The sequence below is a fragment of the Phaethon lepturus genome, unplaced genomic scaffold (genome assembly GCF_000687285.1).
Source record: "Phaethon lepturus isolate BGI_N335 unplaced genomic scaffold, ASM68728v1 scaffold53245, whole genome shotgun sequence".
Lineage (NCBI taxonomy): Eukaryota > Metazoa > Chordata > Aves > Phaethontiformes > Phaethontidae > Phaethon > Phaethon lepturus.
This window is the reverse complement of record NW_010543691.1, coordinates 1-11,371: the sequence shown is the minus strand read 5'-3', so window position 1 is coordinate 11,371 and position 11,371 is coordinate 1. Positions and strand designations below refer to the sequence as shown.

Sequence of the window (11,371 nt, the reverse complement as noted above, 5' to 3'; positions counted from 1 at the left end):
TAGTGTCAGTTGAAATGAAAGGGCAGAAACAAATTTGTCCACCCAGTTGATGACAACAGCTGACATTATGTTTGATCAGAAAGGAAAACTCCACAAAACTATTGCTGCAGCCACTGAAATACAGAATGTGACACCAGACATTGCAAACTTATTCTCTACATGACTTTGGGCACTTTTTACACTTTCATAAGAATGTGATGTATTCAGGCTATGTCTGAAGAACGTACGTCTGTGGCACTTTGACTGTAGGTTGTAAGAAGGAAAGAGTATTTCACATTATCACTAAAAATACTTCAGTTTTGATCTTTTCTCAAAGTTCCAAAGTTCTGAGGTTTTCTCTTGAGCAGAAAATTAAATCAGAAATTATCTTCTGTCTTAGGAACCAGACTACAAAATATCCACAGTTTTGTCTTAGTCAAATATTTTTGTGATGTTTCTGACATGAAATATTTGTCCTTCCAACTTCAACTCTGCCAGTTTTCTGGGGGGGGGTACTCATACGCTATGTCATACAGACGTGGTCTCTGAAACTGGTTACCAAGTCGGGGACATTCTTCGATTGCAAAATTAAAGAGAAGACTTAGGGAAAATATTTGTATGCATATATATATGTATACACACATACATATAAATATATCTATAAATATATTTTTATATATATAATTACAGCAAACACTTGGAGAACGCAGAACCAAATGCAAGAATGACTATCACCAGCAAGAGCAAAATCACTCATTTTCCTACGTACAGTGAAGATATCAGTTCCATATAAGTCTCTTTCGAAGTCCATTCAATTTACCTGCCAAAATACATCAGCAGAAGATCAAAAGCTACTGCATTACTGCAGTTTGCCTGGTTGCCTTACAGAGCTGAGCTGCACAAGAGAGCTGCAATTCAATTAAAAATAAATACAAAATCATTTCCACACCAGTAAGACAAGTAAGGCCTAAGGCCATTTTTGTAAACCTGTTCATCACATATTAAAGGTTTTGTCACCTATTAAAGGTTATGTTTTTTACAATACACTACATTACAATTTGAAAGTATATCTGGGCATTTTGTAGTATCTTCTAATGGATTGTAACATTTAGTAAGCCATAATATACATTAAATACCTACTATATATTCATTGCTACAAATATATATATAGCTTTTTAAATATGGATCAAAGAAATCATTAAACGTTTGTAAGAATAAAAACCACAGCTTGTATTTTCCACAAGTCACATTTCTACATATACAAAGAGCTGTCTTCTGTGAGTTCAGTGTTTTAAATATGAATGAAACAGTATGGTAATAAAGTTGAATTCACAACCAATGCTGAATTAGTAAATCAATTGGTTAATGATATTACAATATCATTAATTATTATTAATTACAATAATCAGTTACTCGAAATGTCAGATTAATACATCAGATAATGAAGTCACAAGTTTAGCACAAGAAAGGTGTTTTCTGTTTAGCCTGTAACAGAAGACTGAGTAGTTGATTTCCTTTAATTTTTTACCTGAAGTAAAGTTACAGCCACAGAAATGGCCTTTATTTAACTGGTGGAAAACAATGTTTTCTTGTAGGTGGTGTTCCTTGACAAGGAAAGATCTCCCAGTTTAAGTGCTAAATTCAAGACACAATTCATGCTAAAGAAGTAAAGGCTGAAGTGCTTTTTCTTATGACTTGTTCAGTGATTTGTCTTTAAAATCTGCTGAGATTTCTATTTCTGCATGAATTCTTCTCCCTTCTGGCTTACCAGGGAATCAGAACATTGTAAACACACACAAAGTTAACTTTAAAACATTTTTAACAACCGAAAATATTTAGTTAAAAAAAGACCCAAGGTGGACATTTTCCTTGCTTAAGATAAATGTTTCTTACTCTATTTGGGTTTGGGTTGGCTTGGGTTTTTTTTATAAAATAGAGACAGCTTTTGAAGACAGAAGCCTGTGTCCTGAAAATAACTTATATAATCAAAATAAAAAATAAAGAAGAATTAGCATGAAATTCAGTGTCAAAACTCATCTGTTACATAAACATGAGGATATGGCTTGAACTCCCTAAAGAAAAATACCTTTTTTTCCTTGATTAGCAGATGTAAAATCCCTATGCTTCTGGATGCTGTGGAAGATCTCCCCACCCTGATCAGCCCGACAATATGTGCCTCCTAGACCCCTTCCTCCCCAGACCAAAATAAACCAGATTTTTCCCCTTCTTTCCTCCTCAGCTGAGGCAGACACCGCCGGCCCCAGAGAGCTGGGGCAGAGGGAGGAATACGTGGCAGGAGTTGCTGTGCTGCTGCAGCCACGACTTCCACGCTCTCCTGAAGAGCTGGAGTTGCAGGTCCTCTCTAACACCCAGGAGCTCCTCGATTGCCCTTTGAGCATGGCCTTTTTGCAAAAGCAGGTCTAGAAGCCACAGCGTAGCTCATAAGGCATTTGGGACCCTTTGGAACGAAAGCTCGGGTAGTCCTCGCTGTCGTTGACGATACTCTTTCTGGGGATCTAAACCCGAGGGTCTTAGAGACTCAGAGCTAATCTTTAAACTGGGTTAAAAAATGTTTCTAAAATACAACTCCCCTCCTCTAAGAGAGCGTACTGCCCTATATTCGGTCGACCTCAGGTGTAGTGTATTTTGTGAATTATTTCTTTATGATGAAAAATAAGATCGCCACCAGATATATTAACTTCTGCTAAAGTCTGTTAAATTCTATTCATCCAACGTTCAGGGCAGCTTAATCACAAATTAAATCCATCCTTTAATTCTATATCAGCATATTAAGTTTTTTCCAATAATTAACATTTCTGTTTGCTCAGTTTGCAAGTTTCAGCAATCATAGTCATCCTCAGGAAAAAAAGCAAAGGTAACTGGTGGTATGTTAAGTGCCTGAATTGCTTCTTTCTTGAGTGTAATGAGTGAGATTTACTAATCACTTAATTTTATAATTTTTTTTCCCCTTTTTCTTGTGTCTTGATAATGACAGAGGCTTCTGTCACAGGATGCTTCAGGGTGGGACTAGGTTCAGCTGTTATCGGAAGAAAGCAACAGTCTCTGCCTGGGCCTCATATTCAGTTTATCCAACAAGCAGAGAAGAGGGTTTTTTCTCTGTTTTTTTCTATTGTTGTAGATTATTATTTTTGTAGATTAATCTGACTGTCACATATATTTAGAGTCACCTAATGTTTTTAAGTATAAAACCCTTTTATTCTACATTAAAACAATTATCACTCTACAGAATTCGATTATTCAAGCTTAAAATTTTCATATTAGCGCTTTGCCTTAGGCTGACTTTTTTAAAGCTTTAGCTAAAACAGCCTTCTTAGAGAAGATTAGTGCAAAGTAGACAACTCTATCAAATTCATAATGACTGTCCTACAATTTTTTTTTTGGAAGAGCCTTGAAGCACTGACAAGTGACTTCTGAAACATCTCCTTCTTTCCTGTGAAAAAATCCATCTTTTAAAGCAGAATCACAGGATTTCCAGTTTCTTAGCACATATTTCATAGAGATGATACAAGCTTTCTCTTCTGATCATAATCCTATCCCTCAATGCTCCTTAAGTGCCAACATGCTCCTTGATCTACAAGGAAAGTTTTCTGTAAGATCTGTGGCTCAAGCAACAGTGGCAAAACCCCAATATCCTTCCGTCAAAAGAAGGACTGGGCTGTGCCGTTCTGGCTTGCCAGAACAGGCCATAAGATTTTGTCCCAGGTCTTACTGATGTGGTTTTGTATTTCTTAAGACTTTTTAGCCCTTATTGCTGAATAAATCCTCTTTGCGTAGCATAAAAATCACATTAGACTGACTTCCACAGAATGACTTCCACACCATTTTACATACAGAGCAACAGGGAGCTGCAAAGTCACGTAACGGGACACACTTCGGTGTGGCAGACAGACCTTTTGCCATGTATCCACACTGCTTTTCGAAATGCGTGTGTTGAATTTATATATATTTAATTTGGCTAAACATTATTTCCTTCTTCCACCCAAAGAGAATCTCATCAAGAGCCATGAACATTAGGTGCGACCCTCTAGTCTCAAAATTTCTGCTAATGTCTGCATTAGCTGAGGTGTTTCAGAGGTGAAGATTGATGATCACAGCAGGGTTTGGGTACGACTGGTTTTAAATTTGCCTTTTTCAAGGAAGTAGCTGCAATAGTTTTACTGGTTATCATATAGGTGCTCTCCGCATGCCAATCCACCATCTTCACTTGCCATACAAAATGTATACCACCGCAATTAAGGCTTGTCGTAAAATGTAAACAGAGGGTAAACTTTAACAGTGGCATCTCTTTGGCACTGGCATCAGTGGTATTTTGAATAGCAGCTTATGCGACTTAACGCTCAAATTCCTCTCAATCAAATTGATCAGTTGCATTTTCCATATTTAAAAGATCTAGTTTTGCATCCCTAAATTGTTATCATAATTCCCACCCCATTGAACTATTAAAGTTTTCACTGCACTGAGTGTGAATCCATATTTTTCAATGGCAAAATGTGGGATTATTGCCTTAAAACTGAATACATCTGGAAACACGTTATAAGAAGGGAAAAAGGGTGAGGCATTGCTACTTTTTAGTCGTATCCTACATATATGCAAGCATATCACTGTTCTGCACAATCCTTGCTGCTCATATCCATTTTCATAAACTGTGAATTACAAACCTCAAAATGTCTTTGGAAGGAATTTTTCCATCAGTCATGCAGTCAGTGGCTTCCTTCAGTTCCCTCCTCATGCCCACATGCTCAAGGGTGAACTCCCGATCGCAGCCGTGAATGTGATGCCTGCTGTATGCCTGCCACTCCTGACCTGTCCGTCAGAGCCCGTCAATCAGGCATCCACTGGGTCTGACTTAGCATGCCCTTTGCATACTTGCTTAACATTTTAAGCCCTGGTTAGTTGCAATTTATGTCCAGTATCACCCTATTAATTCACACTAATACCCAAGATGACCTTTCTGACCAGCCGAATCTTTCACATTAGCAAGCAAGAACAAGCCAAGTACAATGGTTCTGAACAACAATATGCAAACATCATTGGCAAATGACATGTAAGTTTGAATAAGTAAATTCGTGGTGGTTAGAAATATGGAAAAGTTCCCATGTTTTCAAAATACACAAAATTTTTCTATGGTATAAACTTCAGAGTTATTCCCGACTCTGGAAACCTTAAGAACAGTGGAAGCCGTTGGCTTTGCCTTAACACATTCACAGGTTAATTTGTATTGTATTGTGAAAAAGCCTATTTATAGCAGCATTTCAGTAATACTGTGTGCACTGTGAGGATAAGTAGTTCATATTTATGTTTAAGTTTTCATATTTATGTTAACATCCAATTTTGATGTTTGTGTAAAATGTTTAAATTTGTTTAAATCTTAAAAAGTTTAAAATTCCATATTTATGTTTAAATGTTAATTATATTTAACAACTTCATCCACCTTTTCTGTCCAAAAGCAAAATATCTAGAACCATTTGAATATTTCAATTGCAAGTCGATGGTAGGAAATTCCAATGGCACCTCAGTAAAATGTCTTCTATTGATAAGTAAATTGAAGACAGATGCTAAATGCATCTTCATATATTCAGAGTAAAATCAGTTCTGCATAACTGCAGATCACATTGAATGGCCAGTTTTAATGCCTTTCTAGAAAATAAGAGGTGGGAGAAACAGAAGAAGTTTCCCTGAAACTGTTTAAACTGCCTATTATTATTATTTGGGGTTTTTTAATTAGCATTTGAGTATAAAATTAGAGTGAAATCTTACCTTTTCAAATACCTGTAACGGCTCTCAACTGAGCATGCACCTAACTAGCCACATGCACAACTTGATAAATGCTTTAGTTGATTTCCTAAACCAAGTTCAGGTGAACTCCAGCCTGTACATAGTTCAAACTGTGACACTGACTGGTTTCATTATTTTAATGAAAATGTCGCAGGTAATTCTGTACTTCACCTTTTAGATATTACTTTTTTTTTAAAATCGAAGAGCTGTTACTAAGTCATGGTGAGGAACACAAAAGCCCACAGAAAGTAGGCAATTTATGATTGTAGATTCTAGGTCAAATAACGACAAAGAATAGCAAGAATTGCCTAAGACATATGTATGATGATGTGAAAATAATCGTGACTATAACAATTGTATGTTTATACAGCAAACATTTTATTCTTGTGCATTAGTACAACAAAGACTTCACTTCTTTATCTTTGGCTTTGAAGAGATGGGGGAAGATGAGTAAACTGTCAGTTTGAATTAATGTTTTGTCATAAATATTTATAGCCCACAGAAAACAGTTGTATGACTCTTTAGGATTGAGCTAATTAGTTATAAATGGCATTCTAAATGTATTAACGTAATTCTTTTACAGAAGATTTGGCTTTCAATAAATTAATATTAAAATACTTGGGTTATAATAAATGTGACAGAAGAAACATTTCTAAACCCAGTGAGTGACTATGACTGGTTTCCTTCCACTTGTTCCACTTACTGGGTCTACCCTCAAGGATATTTCTTTGTAAGCCTTGACGTGTGATGCTTCTTTTGTTTCAAGTTTCAAAATCAAAACTATGAAGTATATTGTCTTGCTAATCAAAAACCATGACCTAACATGCCTACATCACTTAGAAGGACATGCATGCAGTGAAGGCATTAATAGGTTTGATGGGAGTTTGCAAATCCCAGAGAGTTTAGTCACTTTTTTTTAACCTATTCTAGAATACTTATAATAAAACAAAAGACAATCATTTGTAGGTTGCAAGTCCCAGATCTTGTTTATTTATAAAGCAATAAATATTAGAAGCACAAATAAATTGCACGGGTGTGTAAACAAACTGTACAATGACCGAAGAGTTCAGGAAGGGTTGCCAGAAGACTCCAAGAAGCATATTGTCGTCATCCTGAGTGGGAAGTAATTGAGGGAAAAAGTGCTTAGAAGCACTTGCGGTGGACAATGGATGGACCAGCTTCATCATACTCCTGTTTACTGATCCACATTTGCTGGAAGGTGGACAGAGATGCTAGAATGGAGCCACCAATCCAGACGGAGTACTTGCGCTCAGGTGGGGCAATGATCTGGGATAAAGAAAAGCAACAAGATCCTCACTTAACAGTTGCATTTCTGAACAACTAAACCACATCACCAATGTAACAAACCACTAGATATTTCCTTAAATAAATAAAGGACTTTTCTATAATAATAGTATTGATCTCCAGCAGCTGGTGCAATGCATGTAATATTCCTTAAGAAAATTTATAACCATATTTTCCTCTTTTCTAACACTTGCTTCTAATCAATATAATTACACTGATTAAATGGAATTTCTTCTCATTTGTCCATCAGCTGTTGATCTCATTTTTGAGTTGTTCCTATATCCCAATTTAATGATGTGGACATGTTCCCCATCCTTACCCACATTTTATAGTACAGAGTCAAATTCCTCACCTTGATCTTCATAGTGCTAGGAGCAAGTGCAGTGATTTCTTTCTGCATACGATCAGCAATGCCAGGGTACATTGTTGTTCCACCTGAGAGGACGTTGTTAGCATACAGATCCTTACGAATATCAATATCACACTTCATGATACTGTTGTAGGTAGTTTCATGAATACCAGCAGATTCCATACCTTGAGAAGAAATAAGAGAGCAGATGAGTAAATTATACAAAAGGTCTTTGTGAAAAGAACTCTTGGCATTTCTCCTCATCATTAATATGAACTTCTATGACATTTTAGTTGTAAAATTATTTACTGGTTATTAAATGTTAGAGAGAAACGTAAAAAAATAGAATTATAGAACTAGCTAAGAAAACTAAAATTATTTGTTAGAAAGAGTAAGAATCATAAGGCATGTGCAAAGGAAAGATATTCAAAATATACAGTAGGAGAAGAAATAGACACACAATATAAACTCATTTAGTATACGGCAATGGGAGAAAGTTATATAGAACAGAAAACATGAGTATCAGGTAATGTCAGTCTCACAAAAAGCATTAGTTGAATGTAGAAAAGAGAGCAATAAAGACAATGAAAGTAGTTGAATTAGAACTAAAGATGACAATAGTAGCTTCATTTCTTTTTCAGCCTACTCAAAAATACAGCCTATACCACTTACAAACATTGTGGCAAGAGCTAACCAAGACATTGACCAAGATATTAGTACTTGGTGGTAAGGAAAAAGAAACCAGAAGCAAGTGTTTGTGGGTTGCATTCCAATTTATTAATTTTAACAGGTGCTTCCTGAAAGGACTGACACTAGATCCACAGTAAGACGTCAGCTGATGAACAACTGCATTTATTACTCAGAACTTAGAGTATAAGCATTTGCTATATCCGTCAGCTGCACTCACAAACAGCAAAGCTTACCATCTTGACCATGGCAATGTTTAATTACAGTGCAAATATATATATACAAACACACCTTTATTCCATTTTTTCCCATCCCAGACACTTTACTTCTTCATGGAGTCAGATACTGGTTTAAGTGCAAGCCTTACAAATACAGCACTGAAAGCTATTCTTGCCATCAGTGCCATAGAATCATAGAATATCTTGATTTGGAAGGGACCCATAAGGAACATCAAGTCCAACTCCCTAATATTGTAACTCCACATTTTATCACTAAAAAATTGTGACCCTCAAACCCGATCTAAAACTTGCAACAAGAGCTCAGAGGTCAGCTAATTACCAGTTGAGCTCACATCTAGCACAGCTTAGAGGGACCAGAGGATTTAACTCATTATTTATTTATGTTTGCTTTTGTGCCAAATTTAGATAAGCAGGAAGAAGAGTGGGACACCTTCTAGATCTTCTGATTCATTTATACGTCCTACAGAAAGGAGAATTTCCTGGGAACACTTACCAATAAAGGATGGCTGGAATAAGGTTTCAGGGCAGCGGAAACGTTCGTTACCGATTGTGATCACTTGACCATCAGGCAATTCATAGCTCTTTTCCAGAGAGGAGGAAGAGGCAGCAGTGGCCATTTCATTCTCAAAGTCCAATGCAACATAGCACAGTTTCTCTTTGATATCACGAACAATCTCACGTTCAGCTGCAGATACATGGGAATCAAATCAAGGTTTGGAGAAGCAAAATACTAGAGGAAGAAGATGAGCCAAGAGAGACATGAGGATTTTCACAAGAAGGCAAAGCTGAAGGACTGACCTGTTGTCACAAAGGAATATCCACGCTCCGTGAGGATCTTCATGAGGTAGTCAGTCAGATCCCTGCCAGCCAGATCCAGACGCATGATAGCATGAGGCAAAGCATAACCTTCATAAATAGGTACATTGTGGGTGACGCCATCACCAGAGTCAAGAACAATACCTGGGAGAGAAATGTCGGAGAGCAGTTGGAATCATGTAGTAAATGCCTAGTGCCCTTAGGCACAGCAAGCAACAAAATGTAGGATTTTTCAGGCACTATGAAGTAGCATCATTCTATTTTAGTCATAAAGATCTTGCCCATTCCTTCTGCCTTTGCTTGCCTGGACATTCCTCTTTGGTGTGAACTTTCCCATAAAACAGTTGTCCCATACATATTTTAAGTTAATCCACACGAACAGCATTCCACTGCTACTACATTGAGCAGTAAGTGTATTCGCCCAGTTTAAACCCTTAAACTGGTGTAATATTTTTGTAACTGCAGTATCTTCACGGGAAAGTCTCCTCATTTGTGTCATGACAAGCGTCAAGGGAGTCAGTTCCACAGTGCCTCTCTGAAAGCAATGCAGACAGCTCCACGTTGTCCTGTCCACAGACTGTTTCATACTGGCTTTTCTGCTACTGTTATCATTAGTCGCTATAAACTAAAAATGCCTAGTTTTCTGTAAATTTGAATAAGTTATGGGGGTTTTTTCCTATTTGAGTGAGAAGGGAATAGCGTTTATTTTTTTATTTTACCTGTTGTACGACCAGAGGCATAGAGGGACAAGACGGCCTGGATCGCCACATACATAGCAGGTACGTTGAAGGTCTCAAACATTATCTGGGTCATCTTTTCACGATTAGCTTTAGGGTTCAAGGGGGCTTCTGTCAGCAAGGTAGGGTGCTCCTCAGGGGCCACACGGAGTTCATTGTAGAAAGTGTGGTGCCAGATCTTTTCCATATCATCCCAGTTGGTGATGATGCCATGTTCAATGGGATATTTCAAAGTAAGGATACCTCTTTTGCTCTGAGCTTCATCACCCACATAGGAATCTTTTTGACCCATACCGACCATAACACCCTAAGAGAAGAAAATACAGAAAAGCATTATTTGAGGAAGACAACATCACAGAGCCCAAACAATTACATCACAGGCAACTATGTTATTTTCAAGAAAGGTACAAGCAGTCACACCACTAAAATGTTTTTTAGGAAAAGAAATCAGCATTATTAAAATAGTAAGTCAACAGAATTTATTGTTTTCTCATAAAATCTTTTTTCCTTTAATCAGATGAAAGGATTTCCCCCCCCCCCCCCCTTCTACCGTCGAAGAAAGAATTTTCCCCCCCCCCCCCCTTTTTAATGCACCTCTTGTTTTCAATTACTTCCTTCTGGTCCCAAAGTTTGACTGAAAGTGTACAATATCACAAGCAGGAAAAGATACAGAGAGATGTACAAAGAGAGTTTATAAACCAGAAGTTACAGAGGGAAATGAGGCTTCTAGTGAAGGAAGATACTCTGTATTACTATGGAGCCTCAGCAGTAGTTTATTCACGATAACAAAACACAAACTGCAAAAGTTTTAGCAAAAACAAAAAGCATTACAAACTTTTTACCAAGGAAATTGTAGGAGAAAAAGTACTGTATTTTCTATATGCTGATTTAACAAAATAGAAGGATAATGAAACGGGAACAGAGGAAAGAAGGCCTAGAGAGCGGTGAGAAGGTAAGATCAGAGACAGTCAAAAGAAGTAGCGGAAATTGAAAGAAGGTATTGGGTGTGTAAAACATTGGACAGGATGGGTGGGAAGGGCCTTAAACTGCATCTTGTGCAGATTCAGCCAGTGGAGATGCCTCTGAACTAGCACCAGCAGTGGGTCTGGCCTAGGGGATGGAGTGGGCAGCAGCCTTTTAGGAAGCTGGGTCTGGGATCATTAGGAGATGGAACAGGGAGAGAGCCAAGAGGAAAGTCCGTGAGTTAGAAATAGCTGGAGGCAGTGATAGACCAGCGATAAGGGACAGCCAAACGGGAGTTGAGGGAAGCCCTGGAGAGAACTGGGAAGGTGCCGGTAGCAATCACCGCAAGGAGCGAGCAGAGGGAAGGGCAGGGCATTTGGGGCAGGACAGAAGAGCTAAGGAGGGAAGGGGGGAGTGGAAGCGACTCCTGGAGAGAGGGGGAAGGCTCGGTCCTCACCCGGTCCTGCCCCCCCTATTTACCTGGTGCCTCGGGCGGCCGA

General features: G+C 38.0%; 1 protein-coding gene across 1 annotated transcript; it reads right to left on the bottom strand.

Annotated features, from left to right (window-relative positions):
- Positions 1 to 6,734: 6,734 nt before the first annotated feature.
- On the bottom strand, positions 6,735 to 11,365 carry LOC104615515 (actin, alpha cardiac muscle 1). Its single transcript, XM_010288405.1, has 6 exons — positions 11,352 to 11,365; positions 9,891 to 10,215; positions 9,154 to 9,315; positions 8,849 to 9,040; positions 7,433 to 7,614; positions 6,735 to 7,062 (listed from the first exon to the last, which is right to left on the bottom strand). Exons 2-6 carry the CDS (start codon positions 10,207 to 10,209, stop codon positions 6,919 to 6,921), a joined length of 999 nt encoding a protein of 332 aa, XP_010286707.1. The 5' UTR covers positions 10,210 to 10,215; positions 11,352 to 11,365; the 3' UTR covers positions 6,735 to 6,918.
- Positions 11,366 to 11,371: the final 6 nt, after the last annotated feature.